The 25,978-nt window shown below is 45.1% G+C and overlaps 1 protein-coding gene across 1 annotated transcript in view; it reads left to right on the forward strand.

Annotated features, from left to right (window-relative positions):
• LOC133371506 (protein shisa-2 homolog) overlaps window positions 1-21,422 on the forward strand; it is a 35,266-nt gene extending 13,844 nt beyond the window's left edge. The window contains exons 2-3 of the mRNA XM_061599038.1: window positions 18,041-18,348; window positions 20,158-21,422. Coding sequence (XP_061455022.1) covers window positions 18,041-18,348; window positions 20,158-20,597 — 748 coding nt within the window. The 3' untranslated portion in view covers window positions 20,598-21,422. The remainder of the gene's footprint in view (window positions 1-18,040; window positions 18,349-20,157) is intronic.
• The last annotated feature ends 4,556 nt before the right edge of the window (window positions 21,423-25,978 follow it).

The raw sequence follows: 25,978 nt of genomic DNA on the forward strand, positions 1-25,978 counted from the left end.
GCCCAAGCATTTTAACACTTCATTATAGTGTACTGGCTCAGAGACTCAGTCAGGTCATATGGGGACTCTGGCAATGGTGTCCTAATCACAAAAATAAAAAAAGACAATAGATTTCCTCCAAAAGGATCTCAGCATCACCAGTGTGGGAATGAAGCAAAACTTCCTAGTTACCTTCTTTGCATGTCAGCACTCAGCCATATCATCTTCATCCCTAAGCACACATTTGATTGCTCAGTATTAATTGATGTTTGGATTATTTTTGTACTTTTTGATTGTATATTGTAGTTTATCCTGGTTGTTGTAAGTTGCCTAGACTGTCCGTTAACTCGGACAGATAGGCGACTAACTAAATAAAATTTATTATTATTATTATTATTATTATTATTGTAACTATTAACTTTGCTGGTCTCGTACTGAAATAAACAAATACAATAGGACTTATTCTTGAGTAGACATGGTTAGGCTTGTGCTGTAAATTTATGGGACTTTTGAGTGAACATAGCAAAGAATTGCGTTTGTGTTGTAAATCTTTCTCTTCTCCTCCAATCCTGTTTCATAAAGCAATTAGGCAGGGCTTAGGTATCACAGTTTTTATTATGTAGGAAACTAATACTAGTTTTTTTAAATATTCTGCAATGACCAACTGGTTTGACAATAAACATATGGGGTGTATGTATTTTTACATCTGCAGTGTGTGTATATATATGGAGTCTTTCCAACAACCCTGTGAGGTAGGATTGGTGATTGGAAACCAAAGCAGCTCACAATAAGAAATAAATCTCTTTAAAATCAAATAACCATAAAACAAGTATAAGTTGCAAAACAGCTTAAAGTGGTATGATTCTGAATTTTGGGTTGGATGAATGAAGTTTATTTATTTATTATTTGATTTATATCCCTCCCTTCCTCCCAGTAGGAGCCCAGGGCAGCAAACAAAAGCACTAAAAACACTTTAAACATTATAAAAACAGACTTTAAAATATATTAAATCAAAACATCTTTAAAAACATTTTTTAAAAGCTTAAAAAACACCTTATTTAAAAAAAGAAAAGGTTTACAAACATATTAAAAGGAATTCCAACAAAGACGCAGACTGGGATAAAGTCTCAACTTAAAAGGCTTGTTGAAAGAACAAGTTCCTTATCAGTTAAGGTTGCAGTTCTCTGCACGCTTCCCTGTTCGAGTAAACCCCATTGAATACGTTGGGCCTTGCTTCTGAGTAAACATGCATAGGATTGCATTATAAATATCTGTACGGGTTGTGTAAATAATAAACATATTTGATAGTCATGCTTATATAAATATTTCTTCATACTGTGTCCCAATAAGTATTTGATTTCACACTATGGTTGTAGATTAGTTCCTCTACATTGTAAGTGTGCCCTTCCTCGTTGGGGTGGCCATGGTTCTCTATTGTTTTCATCCTGAGGGGCAGATGTGCTGAGGGATGGTGAGTAGCCCATGGTCACCCAGTACACTTCATAGCTCATTTCCATTTTGAAAAATTAATTAAAACGATTTACATGCAGGCAAAGTTTATTAAGTAGATCCACACAATACATTTAAAGCACATCCAACTCGCATTTAAAGTGCATGACTGTCCCTAAAGAATCCTGGGAAGTGTAGTTTCCCCCTCACAGTTATAGTTCCCACCACCCTTAACGAACTACAGTAGGGCCCCACTTCTCAGTGTTCTGCTTTTCAGCATTCCTCTAATATGGCGTCAGCGGGACTATCAGCTGGAGGGGGGCTGAAGCTCCCCGCACTGCTGCTGATTGCGCCAGACGAGGGGAAGATCAGCTGTAGCGCACTACAGCTGATCTTCTCCTCCTCAGGGGTGGTCAGACTCCTGTACTCCAGCTGATCGCACCGGAGGAGGGGAAGATCTGATCTCCTCCTCCTCTGGTGCGATCAGCGAGTTAGGTTCCAGACCCCCGCGCTACAGCTGATCCGCTTTTTGGCAGTTTTCGCTTTTCGGTGGGGTCTGGAACCTAACCTTCCGTATGAGTGGGGCCCTACTGTACAGTTCTCGTGATTCTGTGGGGGGAATTCATGTCCTTCAAATGTGTGTTGAATGTGCTTTAAATGAATGGTGTGGATCTGCCCTAGATATGATGTGCATTCAATAGTGAATTAGAAAGAACAATTTAAAAATATACTTTTTTAAACAGGGGAAGGGTTGGAGCTCATTGGTAGGGCATATGCTTTGCATGCAAAGGTCCAGAATTCAATTTCTGGAAAAGACTATTGCCTGGAATCCTGCAGAACCAATGCTAGTCCATGTCATCAGTACTGAGCTAGATAGTACCAAATGGCCTGTGTGAATATAAGCCAGATTCCTTTGTTCCTAAAAGTGGGGAGAGACTCAAGGGCCACATCACTATCTTTTGTTTTTCTTTTCTATTTGCATTTCACTTATCTTTAACCTCACTCCCTTACATCCATAGAAGCAACAGCAGTGGTTCCATGCGCTCAGCTCAATCCCATTAAACCCATTGATGATGCACCTTGTTGGTTGAATGATGGTTTGTTTCTTGCCCAATACTGATAAAAGAGAATTCACATATTTGGAAGTGTGGCTGCAATTGTTGTTCCCAAGCTGCTGTCTGTGAAGGTAGACCAAACCATGTGTGTTTTCCCTCTGTCAATTATTACTCACTGGCATTGGGTTGGCTGTCAAAGTGAATTATAGCAGCCCAAAGGGTAGACAGAAAGGGTAGAGCATCTTCTTACTCTTACTCATTTCTCAGACCTCTTTCTTAAGTGAAGGGTCAAATCTGTGAAGAAGTTTGGAGCAGCCATGTTAAAAGATAGGGGCAGGGCATTTCAGGCAGGGGTTGCCAACCCTGCTTGGATATGGATGTCTTTGAAGAGGATCCCTAGTCAAGGTTTACCAACACCACAATCCAAACTATATCTAGTCTGAAGTAAGTCCTGTTGAGTTCTATGGGGCTTAATCCCTTAGTAAGTGTGTTTAGAATTGCAGCCTTCAGGGGCATCCATCTTTACTCCCGAGTGCTCCCATCTAACATCTCCACAACACTAGGCTCCTTTCTTCCTACAGTGGTCTTCTGGTGACTGACCTGGCCTGAGGGCACTTAAACCCTTTTTGCCAGAAGCGAGTTGGCTAGATTAAATGTTCCCTATCTAGGCTCCATCTTTTAGCTATGATTTCTATCTTAATTTCCAATCAGAGAAATGTTTTTGTTTGAACTGTATGCTCCAAGCAACTTTGGTTTATCCTTAATGCATCAAGCTTAATGACATCACTCGGGCCCACTCCCCTGACATCACTCGGGCCCGCCCCTGAAATCTCAGGGTTGGGATGCTTCTGACCTGGCAACCCTAGTATGAATCCTTGGATAGGTCACATTTCAGGCAAGCTCTGATGCATCTGGTCCATTGAGGGGGTGGTTCCTTTCTTCTTGGTTCTGCACTTCCCGTTCTTCCATGAATCCAAGCCGAGCTGATGGCACTGAAAATTCTTAGTTGGAATGCCAGAGGCCTTGGTTCCCCTAGTATAAGGTAGCAGGTCCTATGCAACCTTAAAAAGTTGAAAGCTGATGGGGCCTTTCTTGAGGAAACACACACTGTGTAAAGAATGGGTAGGGGAAGTCTATGCTAGTGGGTCTTCTAGGATATCAAGGGGGTCGCTGAACTGTTCCACAAGGAACCCTCTCTCGGTTCTGGTTGTGGTAGCAGACCAGGATGGCCAGTAAACTTACTCTGATTCTAAAGGTACAGATGGAAGTGTACGCCCTGGTGAACATCTGTAGACCCAATGCAGATGCTCCAGTGGGCAAAGGCACCTTAAAGCTGTGGTCGCATACTGCTTTTGATCTTGATCTTGTCCAACTGATTTACCTTGCTCATCCCACCCCCTACCCCATGAAAACAACAGGACAGAAATTTCTGGACAATTTTTATTTATTTATTGTATAATTCTTTATTTAGTTTCAAAAATATAGAAAAACCCACAATGTAATAACCTCACAAATACCCAGCTCCCCACCCCTGCCCAGCACTTAATGCCACATGTGAGCATCTCGCAGAAAAGGCATCACAGGCTCTGTCCAGCATCCATAGTCACAGTCACAATTGTGACATCAAGTCCATTGCTCACTCTGGCGCTCCCTTTTCCGTCCCAGTCCCAAAGCCTTAGAAAGGCTGGGGATACCTCCAGGTTTACCTGCTGCTGGCTGGTATCCTGTAGAAAATCATGCCATGTGACAGAATAATCTAAGGCAGAGCACATCCCTTGTGCCACTCAGATGTTAACTTCCCATGGGCAGCTGGTTGGTCGCCGTGAGAACAGGATGCTGGATTAGATGGGCCGCTGGCCAGAACCAGCAGGACTTCACATATTCTTCTTTGTACCTGGGTTTGTATGTTTGTGTGTGTGTGTGTGCTCTATAGATCCTCAATTATCAGATCATCTGGATAGAAAAGAAGAAAAGTGATACATCAGGGAAGGGACATGATTGCAGGCACTACATCACATGAACCAAGCACAAACTGCAGTCTATCTTGTTAGCTACAATACAATGCTTGTTCCAAGCCTAATTTCAGCAGGGAGGGAAGGGCGAGGAGATCCTTGGACACCAGACCTTGGACAAAATCAGTGAGGAAGATGGTGGTGGTACCTTTTCTCCATGCCTCAAGGTGGCGAAAGACTTTGGGAGGGTGCTCCCTCAGGAAACTTTCCTTTAGTGGAAATATGATGTTCTTTGGTGTTCCTGATTATGATGACCCTATAGAAAAGGTCAGAAGGAGAGCCAAATGAATGTCACCCCACCTCCTTCAAATGGGATGCCTCCCAAGCCTGCTGGAATCAGGGACCTCCCTCCTTCTTACCCAATATTAATTGGCCTCCCAACAACTACCTCTCAGCCCAGGACATTTCCTCACCTGAACTGCCCGATCCACTCACATCCATCCCCTGGTCCTCGGGCCTCTGAAAGATGACTTTTATTTGTTGTTCTTTTTTGGATACCAGGGGATGGACCTTGCACTTTCTGCAGCATTGTTGGAAAATATTTAGAATCCTCTTGAACCTAGGACAGAATACAGAGAAAGTGAGAAATTGGGGCTGTCCTGTCTTCATCCACTGAATCTGAGGCACCTGATACCTCTGGGCTTCACATTCATTTTCCGTCATGAGCCTCTTGTAGAGACTGCAGCAAAGAGTTAGGCCCCCTGAGGACATCTTGGCAACAGATCCTACTTACATTTTCACCTGCCTCCTTGTCTCCTGACTCTCCGGAAAGAGTTGAACTTGCGAAAGTTCCTTGACAGGTCATCCAGCTGGGGGACATGTCACAATGCAGGGTATGTCACCACTACATTTCCAGCCTTGCTTAACAATGGGCATTGTTCTTCTTACTATTAGTTTTTTATAGCTTTCAATGGATTCAGCTGGTTTAATTTCATTTTTTAAAAAATCTCGACCACCCTCCATTCAGTGGATCCCACTGCAGTGTCCAGTCATAATCATACAATATAAATCCTCTCCTCCTCCAACTGTTCACTGCAGATGCTCCAAAAATCTTCTGCTTGCATACTATTTACTCCTCCCTCCCTTGACCAAGGCCTATGCAGTAGACTTTGCTGAGCCAAAGAAGACACAACTAGGGTCAGAGAGAATCTGAGAAAGCAAAGGTCTGGAGGCTTGGGATGGGAAGAGATGTGACTTAGTGCTGGGGAGCAAGAACGTTCCTCAGTGCCTTGACCATTGGCCATGCTAGCTGGGGCTGACAGGAACTGGAGTTCAGCAATACCTGGAGTGTTACAAAGCAGGTAACTGTTGCATTAAATGGCTGGCCAGGTAGTTATAGGCTATAAGGAACACTGACATGTCCAATCAAGGGAACTTCAACTCTTTCTCATGTCCCAGTCTTCCCTCCCTTGTAGACCTCTCCCAGCTGCAGCCTCCATGAGGTTTTTTTTAGAAAACATGCTTTTGGTCCTTCAGGCAGGTGTTTAGGTCTTCTAAACATCCAGGCTTATCACCAGCATGGAGGACCTCTGGTTAGTTTCAGCTGACCTTAGGATACAATACTGGTATGGATCCTTGGATGGGTCACATCCAAAGTGTCTAGTCCATTTGGGGGTGGTTCCTTTGTCCCTGGTTCCACTCCTCCCTTGGTTCCCCAACTCCAAGCCCAGCTGATAGAGTTGAAAAGTCTTAGTTGGAATGCCAGGGCCTTGGTTCCCTTAGAAATAGTAGCAGTTCTTACGTAACATTAAAACGTGGAAAGTGGATGTGACTTTCTTTGAGGAAACGCACCTCCCCTCAGAGGAGGTGGATGGACTGTGTAAATAATGGGTAGGGGAGGTCTCTGCTCGCAGGTCATCTATGAAGTCCAAGGGGGAAGCTGTGTTGTTCCACAAGAAAGCCCCTCTCTCAGTTCTGGATGGAGTAGCGACCCAGGATGGCTGGTATCTCGTTCCCAGTGTAAAGGTGCAGATGGAAGTGTGCACCCTGGTGAACATCCATAGACCCAACGGAGATCCCCCAGTGGGCAAAGAACCAGCCCTTGAAGCTTTGGCCTGATGTTGCCCTTGCTTGTCCAACCCTCACCCCATGAAAACAGGACAGAAGTTGTGCAATTTCTGAACAATTTTTTGTTTATTAATTGTATAAATCTTTATTTAGTTTCATATAGATAGAAAAACCCACAGGGTAATAATACAATGTAATAATCACAAATATCTAACAGCCAACCCCCCATCCCTGCCCTGCACTTAATGCCACATGTGAGCATCTCGCAGAAAAGGCATCACAGGCTCTGTCCAGCATCCGTAGTCACAGTCACAATTGTGACATCAGTTCCATTGTTCACTCTGGTATTCCTTTATCAGTCTCATTTTCAAATCCTTAGAACTGTTGAGGATAACTCCAGGTCCAAACTGCTGTCAGTTGGTATCCTGTAGAAAATTAGACCATGGAGCATAACAATCTAAGGCACAGCACATCCCTTGCGGTACTTGAATGTTAACTTCTCATGGGCATCTGGTTGGCTGTTGTGAGAACAGGAGGCTGGACTAGTTGGGCCACTGGCCTGGTCCAATAGGATCTTTTCGTGTTCTTCCATGCAGTTATTTTGTTTTGTTTTGTGCCCTCTGTAGGTCTTCAATAATCAGGTCAACAGGATGGAAGAGAAATAAAGAAAAATGATACTTCAAGGAAGGGAAATTATTACAAACAAGGACAAACTGCAATCTATCTTGTTGGATACACAATGCACTGGAGAATGCCTCTGGGGTCACATTGGCACCACCTAATCAAACTACTGCATCACGCTGACACAGAGAGCTCGGCTTCCACTTCAAAATCAGTGAGGAAGATGGTGGTGGTACCTTTTCTCCATGCCTCAAGGTGCCTAAATACTTTTGGAGGACTCTCCCTGGGGAACCTTTCCTTTAAGGGGAAGATTATGTCCGTTGGTGTTGGCGTGTCTGAAGATGAGGACACTATAGGAAAAGTCAGAAGAAAAGCAAAATGAACATCACCCCCCCTCCTTCAAACGGGATGCCCCCCCAGACTCCTTGAATCAGAGACCTCCCTCCTTGTTACCCAATTTTAACTGGCCTCCCAATAACTACCTCTCAGCCCAGGACATTTCCTCACCTGAACTGCCCGACCCACTCACATCCATCCCCTGGTCCTTGGACCTCTGAAAGATGACTTTTATTTGTTCTTGTTTGGAGACCAGGGGATGGATCTTGCACTTTCGGCAGCATTGCAGCAGAGTGTTTCTAATCCTTTTGAACCTAGGACAGAATACAGAGAAAGTGAGAAACTGGGGCTGTCCTGTCTTCATCCACTGAATCTGAGTCACCTGATACCTCTGGGCTTGACGTTCATTTGCTGCCATGAGCCTCTTGTGGAGACTGCAGCAAAGAGTTAGGCCTTCTGAGGACATCTTGGGAAAAGACCCTCCAAAACCTGGAGGTGGCCTTCTTGTCATCAAGCCATGTCACTTAATGCCTGTAAACTGGCTCTGAGCACAATACTTTGAGAATAATGCAGCTGTGACTGGGGAGGAATGGTCCCAAAGCATACTAAGTCTCCATGGATAGGGAGAGAACCAGCATAAAGAAACAACTAAGAAATGGTACTTACATTTTCAAAGATCCTCTTTCTCCTCTCTCCACCTCCCTCCCTATAGCCTGACTCTCCACAAAGAGTTGAACTTGCCAAAGCTAGACCACCCTCCATTCAGTGGATCCACTGCAGTGTCCAGTCATAAGAATACAATATAAATCCTTTCCTCCTGCAACCATTCACTGCAGATGCTCCAAAAACCTTCCACTGGCAGACGCATACTCCTACCTCCCTGGACCAAGGCCTACGCAGGAAACTCTGCTGAGCCGAAAGAGAAAAATATGCCAGGGAGAATCTCAAAATGCAAGGGTCTGGATACTTGGGATGGGAAGACTTGCATCTCAGTGCTGGAGAGCAGGAATGTTTCTCACTGTCTTCAAAATTAAACCTGAACAAAAGCATTGCTTTCCTTGTTTTCTTATTTTCCTCTGTGGTTCTCGCTGTAGGATAAAGAAGCTACTTTTGTAGCTTCTTTATTGTAATTGTGTTTTAAATTGTTTTTAAAATATGTGTTTTAAATTGTATATTTGTTTTAATGTTTTTGGTTGCTGTAAACCGCCCAGAGAGCTTTGGCTATGGGGCGGTATACAAGTGCAATAAATAATAAATAAATAAATACTTTGTTATAAAGAACAAAGTGGGTTTCACAGGCAGGGTGTGTGCGCCAAGAGTGCAAAGGTCTAACGAGGGAGCTGCCTTTTTTATCTAATGCTTGGCACCCAGGAAGCGGCCTTATCCCAAGTCGGACCCTTGGTCCATCCAGCTGTGTATTGCCTTCACCAAGGGTTGCTAACCTTGTTTGCCCCAAGGGCTGCATTCAGCTTTGGTCAACCCCGCAGGGACTGCATGCCAGCAGTGGCTGTGGCCACCCCACACTCTGCACTGGGGGTGGGAAACCTCAGGCTTGTGGCCAAATGCAACCCTCTGGGCCTTTTCACATGGATCTCTGGACTCTCTCCAAGCCACACCCCCTCTCCCTAGGCCCACCCCCTCTCCCTAGGCCACACCTCCTCTCTTTAGGCCACACCTCCTTTCCCTAGGCCACACTCCTCACTGGCCCTGCTTCACACCTCGAAGCAAAATATTTATTTTCTTACATTTATGTCCCACCTTTCTTTCAACAAGAAACCCAAGGTGGCATATATGTGGTTCCAAGGTGGTCTCCCATCTAGGCACTGACCAGACCCAGAACTGCTTAGCTTCAGCAAGGTGGTGGCCTCATGTGCCTTCAGACCATTTCCTGGACTTGAACAGATGCTTGAACTCTCACCCTGTCTTGAACTGACTCTCCTTCTAGATGCTCAGGTGCCATCTGTGTCCAGGGTGAATGGGAACACACATGAAACATTACAAAAGCCCAGCAGAAATCTATCTCTTCAAGTACCTCTGGGCCTACCTAATCTGACCCTGCTTTTTAACTAAGTAGAACTCTGGGGAAAGATAGGGAAGTGTGGACTTTTGGGGCCCAGTGTGTTAGCTTCTGAAGTTGACTACTTGGCAGAAGCTCAACTGTAACAGGATCCCTGTTGAAGGAGTACACTTTGCTTTGGATATAATCACACTGAGACTCTGGGTTTAGGAAAACAATAATGCTTGCCTTTATTGTAGGAAATATGCACTGGATAGGAAAGATCCTAGTTCAATATAACTAAATTAGCCATGCTCGCTCTTTGATCTATGCAGGAGAGAGAATATAAGATCTTGCTGGATCAGGGTAATGGTCCATCTAGTCCAGCATTCATTCATAGGGTTTTCATGGTAAGAGGTATTCAGAGGTGGTTTATCATTGCCTTCCTCTGAGTCTGGATGCATCTTAGTCTGGTGTCTCAGCTTTGGGTGCTTTTGAATGCCTTGGGTGACCCTGCTAGGAGTCTACCCTTTTGGTGTAGACTCCTGACAGCATTGCTGTCAGCTTCTTATAACCAACAGAGTTGCTACAAGTTGCTACAAAGGGTGTGAGACAGGGGAGTATTTTATCACCCTATTTGTTTAATCTATATGCAGAATGGAAAGTGGGACTGGACGAAGATGAAGGAGGTGTGAAAATTGGAGGAGAAATATCAGTAATTTAAAATATGCGGACAATAACATACTACTACCAGAAACCAGTAATTATTTGAAATGAATGCTAATTAAAGTTAAAGAGGAAAGCACAAAAGCAGGACTACAGCTGAACGTTAAGAAGACTAAAGTAATTACAACAGAAGATTTAGGTAACTTTAAAGTTGACAACGCTGAGAGCCAGTGTGGTGTAGTGGTTAAGGTGTTGGACTATGACCTGGGAGACCAGGGTTCGAATTCCCACACAGCCATAAAGCTCACTGGGTGACCTTGGGCCAGTCACTGCCTTTCAGCCTCAGAGGAATGGTAAACCACCTCTGAATACCGCTTACCATGAAAACCCTATTCATAGGGTCGCCATAAGTCGGGATCTACTTGAAGGCAGTCCCTTCCAAAGTTGACAACGAGCACACTGAACTTGTCACAATTATCAATACCTTGGCACAGTCATTAATCAAAATGGAGACAATAGTCAAGAAGGCTAGGACTGGGGAGGGCAGCTATGAGAGAACTAGAAAGGTCCTCAAATGCAAAGATGTATCACTGAACACTAAAGTCAGGATCATTCAAACCATGGCATTTCTGATCTCTATGTATGGATGTGAAAGTTGGACAGTGAAAAAAGCAGATAAGAGAAAAATAAACATCTGAAATGTCTTAGTGCATCAAGGCAAATATAACTTCATAGGGATAACAGAGACTTGGTGGGATGACTCCCATGATTGGAATATAGCCATTCAAGGATATAAACTCTACAGAAAGAACAGAAGCAACAGAAAAGGAGGGGGAGTAGCATTGTACATCAAAGACAAATACACCTCTATGGAAATCCAAGAGAGCGAACAAAGTGGTCCGATAGAGACCATTTGGGTAAAAATAAATGGAGAAACAAATAAAACTGACATGGTAGTAGGTGTCTACTACAGACCCCCTGGCCAAGAAGTGGTGGTAGATGAGGCCTTTCTCAAACAAATCTCTGAAATCTCGAGGCAAGAAGTAGTAGTGATGGGGGACTTCAACTACCCAGATATCTGCTGGGAGACAAACTCTGCGAAGCACAAAACCTCCAACGAATTCCTGATGGGCCTTGCTGATAATTTCCTCTTTCAAAAAGTAGAAGAAGGAACAAAGGGATCGGCAATCCTGGACCTGATCTTGACTAACAGGGATGAATTGGTCACGGGAATTAAAGCAGTCGGTACCTTGGGGGAAAGTGACCACGTAATGCTGGAATTTGTGATTCTGGGGAAAGCCAAAGAAGAATATAGTCAAATATGGACCTTGGATTTCAGGAAAGCCGATTTTAGCAAGCTCAGGGAAATGATGGGTAGGATCCCGTGGCTAGATAGACTAAAGAAAAAAGGAGCCCAAGAAGCGTGGGAGTTCATGAAGAAGGTATTACAAAAAGAGCAATCACAAACAATTCCAAAGAGGAAGAAAAACGGAAGACATTGGAAAAAGGCAATGTGGCTACACGGAAGACTGGTGGAGGAGGTAAAAAATAAAAAAGAGCATGTATAAAGAATGGAAGGAAGGACGCATCACCAAGGAAGAGTACCGACGAGCAGAATAACGTAAGGAAAGCTAAAACCCAGAATGAGCTGAGGCTGGCGAGGGAAGCGAGGAACAACAAAAAGGGGTTTTTCAGATATGTTCGAAGCAAGAGAAAGACCAAGGAAACGGTGGGACTGCTGCTCAATGAGGATGGCAAAATGTTGACAGATAACAAGGAAAAGGCAGAACTGCTCAATGCCTATTTTGCCTCCATTTTCTCCCAAAAAGGGAACACTGTGCAACCTTGCATCGGTAGCAATCTCAGTAAGGGGTCGGGATTGCAGTTCAAGATTGATAAGGAGATAGTCAGGAAATACCTAGTTAACCTAAATGAGTTCAAATCTCCAGGGCCTGATGAACTGCATCCCAGAGTATTGAAGGAACTTGCTGATGTACTCTCGGAACCTCTTGCCATCATCTTTGAGAAATCATGGAGAACGGGAGAGGTGCCGGAGGATTGGAGACGGGCAAACATCGTTCCGCTCTTTAAAAAGGGTAAAAAAGAAGATCCGGGGAATTACAGGCCGGTCAGTCTGACTTCAATACCGGGAAAGATACTAGAACAGATAATAAAAGAGTCCATTGGCAACTATCTAGATGACGATGCTGTGATTAGTAGGAGCCAGCATGGGTTTGTCAAGAAAAAATCCTGTCAAACTAATCTCATCTCTTTTTTTGATCAGGTCACTAGCTTAGTAGATGGTGGAAATGCTGTAGATGTCATCTATCTAGATTTCAGCAAAGCGTTTGACAAAGTCCCCCACAACCTTTTGATTAGCAAACTGGTCAAATGCGGACTAGATGGAAATACTGTCAGGTGGATTCACAACTGGTTGGAAAACCGTACTCAAACAGTGGTCGTCAGTGGCTCTGCTTCGGACTGGAAGGAGGTTTCGAGTGGAGTGCCACAGGGTTCTGTCCTGGGGCCGATACTCTTCAACATTTTTATCAGTGACTTAGATGACGGGGTGGAGGGAAGCCTTATGAAGTTTGCGGATGATACGAAACTGGGAGGGATAGCTAACACAATGGAAGACAGGAATAAAATGCAAAGGGACCTGGATAGACTAGTAAATTGGGCTGAAATTAATAAAATAAAATTCAATAAAGACAAATGCAAGATTCTGCATTTAGGCCACAAAAACAAAATGCTCGGGTACAGGATGGGAAATACCCTGCTTAGCAGTAGTGCATGTGAGAAGGACCTTGGAATTGTAGTGGATCGCAAGTTGAACATGACCCAGCAGTGTGATGCTGCAGCAAAAAAGGCAAACACGGTTTTGGGCTGGATAAACAGAGCTATAGTTTCCAGGTCGAGGGAAGTAATAGTCCCACTATATTCTGCATTAGTCAGGCCTCATCTGGAATACTGTGTTCAGTTCTGGGCGCCTCATTTTAAGAAAGATATAGACAAGTTAGAGCGGGTCCAGAAGAGGGCGACGAGGATGATAGCTGGTATGGAGAACAAGTCTTATGAGGAAAGGTTGAAGGAACTTGGCATGTTCAGTCTGGTGAAGAGAAGGCTGAGGGGTGACATGATTGCACTCTTTAAGTACCTGAAGGGCTGTCACATAGAGGAGGGTACAGATTTGTTCTCTGCTGCCCCAGAGGGTAGGACTAAGTCTAATGGTTTTAAGTTGCAGGAGCGTAGATTCAGATTGGACATTAGAAGGAACTTCTTGACAGTAAGGGCAGTTCGGCAATGGAACCGACTGCCTAGGGAGGTGGTGGGATCCCCTTCGCTGGATGTCTTCAAGCAGAGGCTGGACAGCTATCTGCGGGAGATGCTCTAGCTGTGGATTTCCTGCTGTGAGCAGGGGGTTGGACTTGATGGCCTACAAGGCCCCTTCCAACTCTATGATTCTATGATTCTATGTGGTGTTGTAGGAGAGCTTTGAGGATACCATGGACCATGAAAAAGACAAATAATTGGGTGTTAGAACAAATTAAACCAGAACCAGCACTAGAAGCCAAAATGATGAAACTGAGGTTATCATACTTTGGACACATCATGAGAAGACATGATTCATTAGAAAAGACAATAATGCTGGGAAAAACAGAAGGGAGTAGAAAAACAGGAAGGCCAAACAAGAGATGGATTGATTCCATAAAGGAAGCCACAGCCCTGAACTTACAAGATCTGAACAGGGTGGTTCATGACAGATGCTATTGGAGGTTGCTGATTCAAAGGGTTGCTGTAAGTCAAAATCGACTTGAAGGCACATAACAACAACATAGTCCAGCATCCTGTTCTCACAGTGGCCAACCAGTTGCCCATGGGGAACCCGCAAGCAGAACCAAAGGACAAGAGCACTCTCCCCTCCTGCGGTTTCCAGCAACTGGCATTTGGAAGCATGCAGCCACTGACTATGGAGGCAGAGCATAATGTTATGAGAGAGGGAGGAAAGCTTTCCTCTGTCTACTCTCTTCATGCCATGCAACATTTTATACACTTCCATCATGTCACCTCTTATCTGCCTTTTCTCTAAACTAAAAAGCCCCCAATGCTGCAACCTTTCCTCATAGGGAAGTCGCTCCATCCCCTTGATCATTCTGGGTTGCCCCTTTCTATCCTTTTTGAGATGAGGTGGCCAGAACTGTACAGTGTATTCAAAATGCGGCTGCACTATAGATTTATATAATGGCATTATGATATCAGCAATTGTATTTTCAACACCTTTTCTAATGGTCCCTAGCTTGAAATTTGCCTTTTTCACAGCTGCTGCACAATGGGTTGATAACTTCATTGAGATATCCACTACAGTGCCTATGAATTTTTTGCTCTAATATGAACAACTTTACATTTGTTTACACTGAATTGCATTTGCCATTTTACTGCCCATTCCCTCCGTTTGGAGGGGTCCTTCTGGAGCTCTTCGCAAACCCTTTTTGTTTTAGCAACTCTGAACAATTTAGTACCATCAGCAAACTTGGCCACCTCACTGCTCACCTCTGACTCTAGATAATTTATGAACAACTTTAAAAGCACAGGTCCCAATACCGTTCCTTGGGGGACTCCACTTCCAAAAGCCCTCCATTGGGAGAACTGTCCATTTACTGAGCTGAAAGGACCTTGATGGCCATCCATTCCCACCCACTCTTCACTGCAAGTTCTACAATGCAGGATTCAAGTACAGTATCCCTGATAGTCAACTGCCTTTGCATAAAAACCTCCAATGAAGGAGAGGCTGTCTCCTCCTAAGGCAATCTGTGCCACTGGCAAGCTGCCCTCACCACTAGAAAGCTTCTCCCAGTGTTGAGCCAAAATCATTTTCTCTACAATTTCTTCTTATTGGGGATCCAGTGTGGTATAGCAGTTAGAAGCCGCTGGGAGCAATCATCAGGAGATTTGGGCTGCAGTGTCATCAATATGCGGATGACACTCAGCTCTATCTCTCGTTTAAATCTTCACCAGAGTTGGCTGTGGAGACATTGTCCAACTGCCTGGAATCCGTGAGTGGATGGATGGGAAGGAACAAGCTGAAGTTGAACCCTGATAAGACCAAGGTACTACTTGTGGGGGACAAGAGAAGGTTGGGTGACATTGACCTGAAGTTCAATGGGGTGAGTTTACCCCTAAAGGACCAGGTCCGCAGCCTTGGGGTTGTGCTTGATTCCAGGCTGTCCATGGAGGCTCAGATTTCGGCAGTGGGCCGGGCAGCCTGGTACCAACTACACCTCATACGAAGGCTGCAACCCTACCTTCCTGTTCATCAGCTCCCACTGGTGGTACACGCCCTGATCACCTCTCGTTTGGACTACTGTAATGCGCTCTACGTGGGGTTACCCTTGAAAACGGTCCGGAAATTACAACTGATACAAAATGCGGCGGCTCGACTACTTACGAATAGTCGCCGCCGAGATCACATCACACCAGTGTTGTTCGACCTACACTGGCTTCCAGTTGTTTTGCGAGCCCAATTCAAGGTGTTGGTATTGACCTTTAAATCCCTATACGGTTTCGGCCCAGTTTATCTCACGGAGCGCCTTCAACGCCACCAATTATGCCGCCCGACAAGATCGGCCACACAGGGCCTTCTCTCAATCCCGCCAACAAAAACAGCCAGATTGGCGGGTACAAGAGAGAGGGCATTCTCAGTGGCGGCCCCCACTCTTTGGAACTCCCTCCCACAAGATCTCCGGCATGCCTCTTCTCTAAATGTATTTCGGAAAGCCTTAAAGACCTGGCTTTTTCAGCAGGCCTTCGGGGAATCCGGGGAGGGTTAATCGATATAATTGTAATGCCTCCTACCCAGTTTTAATATTGCTGTTGTAGATCTATTGTTTTTATTGTATTACTGTATTTTATTAATTGTATTTTAATAATTTTGTAAGTTGCCTAGAGTGGCCATTGGCCAGATAGGCGACGAAGAAATTAAATTTATTATTATTATTATGATTATTATGATTATTACTAGGACCTGGTAGACCAGGGTTCAAACCCCCACTCAGCCATGAAGCTCACTGGGTGACCTTCGGTCACTGCCTCTCAGCCTACCCTAATTCACAGGGTTGTTGTGAGGATTAAATGAGGAAGAGGAGAACCATGTTTATATGCCACCTTGAGCTCCTTGGAGAAAAAAAGGGATCATCATCATCATCATCATCATGGAGTGTCTTGCAACATTAAAAATGAATGTTGCAATTCTAATCCCACTTAGCTGGGAGTAAACCTGATTTAATGCAATAGGACATACTTTTAAGTAGACATGATTAGCATGATATTATAAAACTCTTGAAACAGATGTGGACGCTAAACAGTAAGTGTTGATGGGAATATACTTACATATACCAGTGCCAGAGACAAGATGCCTCTGCTGCTTCCCACTGTGAGATTTAACTTTGGGATTCGCAGGAGGGAGATGACCACTGAACAAAAAAACCTGGAAACTCACACTGTGTGTGTGTGTGTGACAGAGAGGGAGAGATTCACCTGCTTATGAAGGGAAAGTGGACAAAAACCACAAAATGTGTTAATAAATCATCATCAAACACTGTACCTGCCTAATGAAATACAGCTATAGATGCAATGTACTTTTACAATAGATTGTAAAAAGGTTCTTTGTTCAAATAAGATTTGTGAGTGAATTTCTTTTTATCTGTTTTTCTCCATCTTAATAGCCATTAAGGCTGTTTCCAGTGCCTAGGGTAAATCCTAATTCTTCAGCCTCAGAAAAATTTGGGATTAGCAAGGCCCTCCAGATAGTTTTGGATTCCAATTTCCACCAGCCCCATCCAGCATAGCTGGTGCTCAGGATGATGGCACTTATTGTGGGGTTTCCATCGCTGCAATACTTTTTGTCTTGCTCTCTTTCTCAGTGCTTAAGCAGACTCCCTGAGAAGTAAGCTCCATTGCACTTAGACCGACTTATCTTCAGCGTCAAAGTGCACAGACTTGTTGCCAAGGCTACAATCATGTGCCTATTTACCTGAGAGTAAGCCCCATGGAACTCAATGGGGCTTACCTCTGAGAATACATTATAGGATGTACTTCCCACTCGATGGATCGTCATCTTGTAGTGGTGAGTGGGCTTGCGTGTTCCAATGAACCCTATGAGCGCTGTGAAGGCGGATGAAGGCTGCAGCAGACAAAAGACTTCAAATTGTCGTGGCATCCCATGCCATTGGATCAAAGCCTTTTTCTGTCAAGATTGTGTGTTGATCGTTGTGCGCCAACCTCCCCACATAAAACAAATTCATGCACAGGTGTTTTCCAACCAAATTATCTTGGAAGACAATCTTACTCGGCCATGAGTGATCACCAATGATAGGATGTACTGGAAAGGAGTGAGTCTCATAGAATTTAGGAAAAACTTCTGAGTAACCCTAGAGGGGAGGACAACGTGTAATTATTAGTCCTAATTACAACCTAGAGAGACTTGCAGCCTTTCCCAACTTTTGGGTCCCCAGATGTTGCTGGACTACAACTCCCATCAGCCCCAGCCAGCATGGCCAGTGGTTAGATGACGGGAACTGTAGTCCAGCAACATCTGGGGACCCAAAAGCTGGGAAAGGCTGGATTCCTGATCACCAAAGGGGTAGGTCTGTGGGTCGATAGGCCAAGGGCTGGACTCCTCCTTGATGAACGGGCGGTGATCGGGGCCAGGCCAGGTGCTGTGCGTTGTGCTTCTGGGCTTCATCAAGGAGTTTCTTCGAGGGATATAAAGGCTGGTTGGGAGGGCTTGCATTTAAAACACGCTTGCCCACATACAAAGGCCAACCGAGGTAGCTGGATGGAGAGAGGCTAAGGGGCTCAGAAGAGGTTTGGAAAGGAGGCGTCGTCCTGACGGGCTCCCCGCCCGGAGAAGTGTGAGTTAGGACGGAGGCTCTGCTGTGTGCGCTGGTTTTGCTGTTGGCTGCCGGGGGCGCCGCCACGGGGGCCGTGAGCAAGTTGTGTCGCGCCTGGGCCTACGGCGCGGAAGCGTCGGCCAGAGCGCTCCCATGCCCGGCGTGGCGCGACGGGGCGGACGCCAAGTTCTGCCGCGGGACACGCCGCCTGCCCTTCTGCTGCTCGTCGGGAGAGGCTCGCTTAGAGCAGCAGCGGTGCCCCCGCGCTCTTCATCTCAAGGGGCGAACTGTCGGCGTGCCACCGCCCACACAGGCCCTGACTGGGCCGCGGTTCCACGGTAGGTAAGGCAGCCCCGTCCACCACTTCAAGGATGGGTGTGAGAGAGCCCTTGACCACGTGAGCCACTGGCGTCTTTGGGAGAGTCTGGCTCTGGAAAGAGGAGAGGTCCTCTTCTGGATCAGCAGCTGGTTAAGGAGCGCTGAAGGGGATGTTTTCTCAGAGGGAGGATGCTGAAAGCGAAGGTCTCCAAGGGCGAGTATTGGGACCTGTGCTCTTGCAAGCATGTTCATAAACGATCTAGACTCTAGATTTGGAAGCCTTTCCCAGCCTTTGGCTCCCCAGATGTCGCTCCCATCAGCCCCAGCCAGCATGGCCAGTGGTCAGGAATGATGAGAACTGTAGCCCAGCAACTTCTGGGGACCCAAAGGCTGGGTAAGCAGTGAGGGAACCAGGTTGCCTGCAGACACTAAATTGTTCAAGGTGCTGAAGAAAAAAGCGATGGTGAACAGCTCCAATGGGGTCTCTCCAAACTGGTTGAATGGGTAGCAAAATGGCAAACGGGAGGCAGTATCAGGGTTAAGTGATACATACCAGGGCAAACCGATACGAATGTAGTGTTGTATATACTCATGGGGTTTGAACTGGTGGTGATTGACCAGGAATCAGATTTGGGGGGTCATAATGGACAGATAGCTCAGTGAAGATACTGACCCAGTGTGAGGCAGCTGTGAAAAAGGTGAATACCACATTAGGGATTGTTCAGAAAGGGGTTGAAAAGAAAACTGACTGTATTTCAGTGTGGTTATACCAATCTGTGCTGAGACTACACTTGGACCGCTGCATACAGTCCTGGCCACTTCACCTCCAATGAGGGTATTTGTAGAGCTGGAAAGGGGCAATGAATATGATGGAGGGGTTGGAGCAACTCCCCTGTGAAAAAAGATTATGTTTGAGACTCTTTAGTTTAGTTTAGGATAGGCAAAAGAACAGTATTTCTTCATGCAGCACATATTTGAACTTTGGAATTTGCTATCATGAGAGGCAGCGATGGCCACCCACATGAGTGGCTTTAAAAAAGGGGTAGAAATTCAGGGACGAAAAGGGCTATTAATGGCTACTAGCTATGATGACTATGCTCTGCGTTCATAGTCGGAGGCAGAATGCTTCCGAATACCAGTTGCTGGAAACCGCAGGACGGGAGAGTGCTCTTGCACTCAGGTCCTGCTTGTGGGCTTCCCATGGGCAACTGGCTGGCCACTATGAGAACAGGATGCTGGACTAGATGGGCCACTGGCCTGATCCAGCATGCCCTTCTGGTGCTCTTACGTACCTGCTGGAACGAATGCAACACTCCATCTGTGGTGACACTAGCATGCATCACATGAAACCAGGAGATGTTAGAAGGCCACAAGTGCATGGTTAAACTATGGACTTTGCTTCCTCAAGAGGCAGTGATGGCCACCCACTTGGATGGCTTTAAAAGAGTATCAGACAAACCCATGGCGGATAAGGTGCCTCTGTTCTCCCTCCTCTGTTGGAGGCAGTGTGCCTTAGATGTTAGTTGCTGGGAATCGCAAGTGGGGAGAGTGCTCTTGCACTTGGGCTCTGCATCAGGTGGGCCACTGCGGGAGACAGGCTGGTAGACAGATAGGCCTTTAATCTGATCCAGCAGGGCTCCTCTTACAGGTGTATGTGTTGTTGCTCAAATAATCTGGGGTGAAAGCGGGTGCGTCTTCTGCATGTATGAAATTACCCACAGAAGAACTACTGCTGGTGTTGTGCTGGAAGCTCGTGAAGGAAAAAACTAGGGGTGAGGGAGATGGATTGCCTGTAACAAGTGGTGACTGGCCTCTTCTTCTGCTTCCAGGTTGGATTGGAATTTTGTTGTTCCTCCTGGCAGCTGGCGCTGCTTTATTTTATACCATCTTCCGCTTTTGTCGGTGGAAGTACAGAAAGGCTCGTTGGCAGAGGAAAAATCTCAGGCACGCAAACCTAATCAATGAGCGCATCAAATGGATCCAGCAGGAAACTCTTCGCCAGGGACCATTCCATATGCTTGGTGTTCCTCCACCTTATTCTGCAGACTCACCAACATATAATATCAATCATCCACCATCATATAGTGATGTGTACCTTCAAGGCAACAGGGATTTCCCTCCTCCATTGCCTGATTCAGTCGTGCAGTTTCATCGTGCAAATGCTGAAAACACAGAGGATGAGGTTGTCATCTGTCCTCTTCTGCCTACAAGTGCTCCTGGAGATGCTTCACAGCCTACTTTGGAAGCAGAGCCACCAGTAGACCAGTGATGTATGGAGAGGAACACATCTGACTTCAAGGCTATTCTTGGAATCCTATGCTGGGTCATCATGGATTGCTTTCAGGATCCAGGAAACATCCCTATATTATTATGCTTTTAAAAGTGTGTGTTCAATGCTTTGTTGTAAAGTACAAAATGCCTGGGCAGTGCAAATCTATCCCTCTTCAAAATGGCAGTCAAAGGGACTTCCCTAACCCTGAGCTAGAATGCTCTATAAGAAAGTAGCATGCCCATGGGATTACTGGGCCCAAAACACAGGTGTGGGGGAAGGAACTGCTAACTAGCCTTGCATCATCAAGGATTTCCCTTGATGGGCAGAGGCACCTCTTGCTGTCACTTTGTGGATCACTTTTGTGACCACTGAACAAAAGCCATAGATGTTGTCTCCCAAACCAACTCCTTGGGCACGGCTGATGAAACAGGATGGAGTATTGTTGAGTTGTCCTGTTGAAACACTTGTGTGGGCAATGTCTTGGCACCTCTGCCCCTGGGGCAATGTACAGCTTAGTTTTGTCTGAGTGACTGTTCCTGTGGAGATGGAGCCTTTATTGCACAAGCCAGGGATATGTCTGTGTGGTTACCACGGAAGAGATGGATACTACATGTCACTCCAAGGCCTTTTTAAAATTTGGAACTACGGTGGCTTCTGTATATTAACCCCAACGAGGCAAAACAGGCCATCAGCATTGTGAGCCTCTTTAATGCAACACTTCTTGGATGCAAGAAGTTGTTGCTGTTTTTTAGCGCAAACACTTGCCAAATGTATGCTTTAAATGTATGTACCTGATCATCAATAAAATTTAATGTGTGGATATTTGGTTCTGTGGCGTGGTTTATGGCTGAGATTTCACTGTAGCTGATCCGTGGGACCCTGTGCCTCAATGCTGTTGCTGTCTCCTGTATCTCCCCTACCTTAACCAGCATTTGGGGATGCAATTCACCAGTGGTTAAGTGGGCTGCAATGCCATGGTCTAGTCTAATTGGTCCTTGTGCTGATGTGCTGTACAGGATATGTGTGTGCGCTAGCCTTCCTGCCTAGGATTCAAGATATCTGTGTGCAGTGGAAAGTTAGCAGTGGGAGAGGGGTTTAAGTACGACTACATATTCTGCATACTCAGGTTTACCATCTCCACTGAGAAGCGGCACATTACTCCGACTGGTGGAATTTCTGACTATACATGACATTATAGAATTATTGAGCTGAAAGAACTTTGGTGGTCATCTATTTGCACCCACTGTTCAGTTCAGGTTCTACAATGCAGGATGCAGCAACAGTATCCATGACATATGATGGCTGAGCCACTGCTTAAACATTCATTCATTTATTTAAAATATTTCTATCCTGCTCTTCTACCCTATAATAGGGCACTCAGGGCGGCTTACAAAAATAAAATCAAACATGTACATAATAAAATTGTAAACAGTAAAATCACAAAAACATTAAAATAAATTTACAATTAAAATACATAAAATAATATATATAGTTTTCACTATTGGGAAGCTCATCCTGATGCAGACCTGGGGAACTAGTGGTTCTCCAGATGTTGTTGGACCACAGTTCCAATCATCCCTTATTGCTGGCTGGGCTTGATGGGAGTTGGACTCCAACAGCATTGGAAGACACACAGGTCCCCTTGTTCTGTCATACTGTTGACTCAAAATCTGCTTCTCTGCTATGCCTACCCATTGGTTTTCTTGCACTCTGGAGCAACAGGGAACAAGTTCACCGCATCTTCTGCATGACAGACATTTGAAGACTGTTACCATATCACCCCTTAATGTTCTCTGCACCCAGCTAAACACATAGCCAGCTCTTTCCATTATTTGCCATATAATTTAATTCCCAAGCAGCTCATTAGCTTTGTTGGTGTCCTCTGGAAACACCCCCTTTGTCCTTGCCAGATTTGGTAAGCTGATGTTCCAGGAGCTCTTCAATATCTTTTAAGATTGTAAAGATGGTAGAACTCAGTCTGGTGTCACCTTTCATGCACACATTCGGCAGTGACAGGAATAATTGCATGGGGTGGATTTCTCCCTTCTGTGCATCCTGAAGCAGTATGTCCAACTACACAGATTGCTGACTGGAGAACAGAGTTGCCCTTGATTAAAAACAGCAGTATGCACTTTGCTGCTGGAGTTGTCAACCACGTGAGTAGCCTGGCTTCATGATCAAGCTGACATACGCGTAGGTAAAGCATTGCATACAAGTAAAGAGTTACTTGTTAAATGCATCGTTCTGAAGTGTTTAGCAACAGTATAGTGTTCGCTTAATTTGGTTTATTTCCCTCTTCTATTTGTAGATTCACAGAGGGGCTTGCATGACTGAAAATGAAGACTGCAATCCTAACCATGCTTAAAAAGGTAAAGGTGTCCCCGCACTTTTAGTGCGAGTCGTTTCCGACTCTTAGGGTGAAGTCTTGTGACGTTTACTAGGCAGACCGTTTTTTTGGGGTGGGATTGCCAGTTCCTTCCCCGGCCTTTCTTTACCCCCCAGCATAGGCCGGGTACTCATTTTACTGACCACGGATGGATGGAAGGCTGCGTGGACCTCGACCCCTTTTACCGGAGATTCGACTTCCTCCTTCCGTTGGAATCGAACTCCAGCCGTGAGCAGAGCTTCAGCTTCGTTACTGCTGCTTGCTTCTGCATAGACATGGTTAGGGCTGTGGTGTTAAACACTTAAAAACAAATTAACTAACAGGCAAAAAACCTTCTGGTTTAAGAATGTACCTATAGCCCACAGATATTTTTATCAAACTTTAAAAAGCAGGGAAGTTGGGCAGCTATAGTGAATGCACCAGGGGAGCAGGAGACCTGACCTCCTTTCTGAGATATTGGACTGCCCTATAAATTTGTCAAAATGCTAACACAATTTGGGTTGGTCTTTCACAGTCCATCCACTTCCTGTGTAGCTTAGAAGAATTTGATAACGTGCCTCTGAGCATATGGGGAGTGGTGGCAACATCTGCAATCAGCCCAAATAACAGAAACAAGACATGTGCTGTACTGATCTTGTTTCAGCAGGGAGGAAGCAACATTAAAACAGTTGATAGAGTTGAGATAGTCACTTTAAATATGTTTGATTTACTTTGCAATTTTAGTGAAGTTTCCCATAGTAAATCATTCTCTTTTTGCTTCTGTTTCTGTGAATATGTGAGTACAGCAACACTTTGCAAAAAAAGCTCCCAAAACAATTGTGGAATAATGGCACTGACTGTTCTGAAGAATAGTTTCCAATGGACATGAGTGTCTCAGTTTGCACAAGTTAAAACAGTGGGAGGTGAAATATATTCTAGCAAATTTCTAGGTGTGCTCTGTGTTTTTAATTTACTATGCCCACTTTTTCTTAAATGGAGTGATTTAAGCATAGCAGGCTGAAAACATACATCTTGAGCAGGCCAAGTCTGTTTTTTCCAACAGCTAGAGTCATTACTTAAGTAGTAACATATTGTAATCTGTCTGATTTTACATCAAACTGTAGTTTCAGATTGAAATGTTAATGCACCCAAAATAGAAATGGAACATAACCTCCCGTTTGAAATACAAAAGGCTATCTTCACCATCATATGACATCAACCAATAAAAAAGTTTTAAAATTAATAAAAATGAATTTGACACAGATTTCTAGGATAAATTATGAGAGAAATATAATTTTCTAGATTAGATTCTCTGTAGAAACAATAGTAACACAGAAAAGAAGCAAATTAAGAAGAACACCAACAAACATACATAAATGTAATTCTGCATCTTTGGAGATGGCAGGTGTTGCCACCACTCACCATATGCTCAGAGACACGTTACCAAATTCTTCCAAGCTACACAGGAAGTGGATTGGACTGTGAAAGACCAACCCAAATGGTGTTTGCATTTTGACAAATTTATAGGGCAATACAATATCTCAGAGAGGAGGTCAGGTCTCCTATTCCCCTGGTACATTCACTATAGCTGCCCAATTTCCCTGCTTTTTAAAGTTTGGTAGAAATACTTGCTAGCTATAGATACATTCTTAAACTGCAAGGTTTTTTTTCCTATCAGTGAATATAAGCTACAATCTACAGTTAGTACCCAATGAACTTTTTCTGTTTTTCAAAGAAGACTTATTTCTGGTATCTAAAAGCTTCTCTTTAAGGGGTGGGAGAGAAGTTGCTCCCAGTGCCAAGGACAGGGCATATTTCTGCAGCTACTTAAACACAGGCCTGTAGCCAGCCTAAAGTTCAGGGGCGGGAGCACACCAAAAAAAGTAGGGGAGATTTTGTTTTCTGTAATACATTGATTTTTTGTTAAAAAAAATAAGGGTGCCAGGAAAAAATTAGGGGCCCTGGGCCCTCCCTACCCTCCCCGCAAGGGATGTGCTTAAACATTCAGGACTGTCATACCTTTCCCTCCTAAAATGGTGTTACGTTCACTCTCACTTCCTTCTGAGTAAATGCCATTGCATCTAAAAGGATTTACTTCTATGTAAACATGCATAGACCCCTTACTAAGACTGCAGTCCTCTGCCTGCATGCCTGAGAGTAAGCCCCACGGCGCTCAACAGGACTTACCTTTGAGGAGACATTATGGTTTGCAGTTGAGGGGTGAAATAAAACACAGAGACGTCAGCTTGGGTTGAACAAGGGCCACTTTATTTAAATTATAGTAAACAAAACCCAATTTAAAGTGACCTGCAGAGGGAAACCTAGGTGCGGGAACTGTCTATAAGCAAGTAGCTTGCCATACAGCTCTCGGGCGACCAGCCCCTGCTGGGGCAAGGGCAAGCCCATCTGCTTACCCTTTACCCCAGCCACACCCTGCAGGTGAGTAGGGGGGCCTTCCCACATCATCCCCACCCAGGGCCGTATTACCCCTGGGTAGATGAGGATAAGTTGGCCCCAGAAGCAGCCCATATCCTGCCCTCGAGCCGTAAAGCCCTGAGAGACAGGCCTCTGGAACCGCCAATCACCTCCAAAGGTGCCTAAGGGGGCCACCTAGCTGTCCTTACCTATTTCCCTTCCCGCACCTTCCCGCCACAAAAGGGGGACAAATCTCTATTTAGTCCCCCTTTACCCCACTGCCAAGAAACATCTCTCGCAGACACCCCTGCAGGTCGCCCAAAATAAGTCGTTACCTGCATGAGACAGGTGAACGCCATCGGCCCTGTACAGTTCACCCTTCCAGTGCTGAATGCAGGGATGCGGAATGGCCAACCCCCCCTGCCCAAGAAGAGCCCACCGAATTTGCCGGTTGACCTTCTTCCATGCATGATCAATTCCAGCTGGATCCCATATGCCGCGCCATGTCTGACCACATCAGACGCACCAAAGGCCAATGCTGCCTTATCACTTGCATGTCCTTACATGCCTGTACGCTGAGGGCCTTGCCCTGCTTCAC

This window comes from Rhineura floridana, chromosome 16 (genome assembly GCF_030035675.1).
Source record: "Rhineura floridana isolate rRhiFlo1 chromosome 16, rRhiFlo1.hap2, whole genome shotgun sequence".
In the NCBI taxonomy this organism is placed as follows: Eukaryota; Metazoa; Chordata; class Lepidosauria; order Squamata; family Rhineuridae; genus Rhineura; species Rhineura floridana.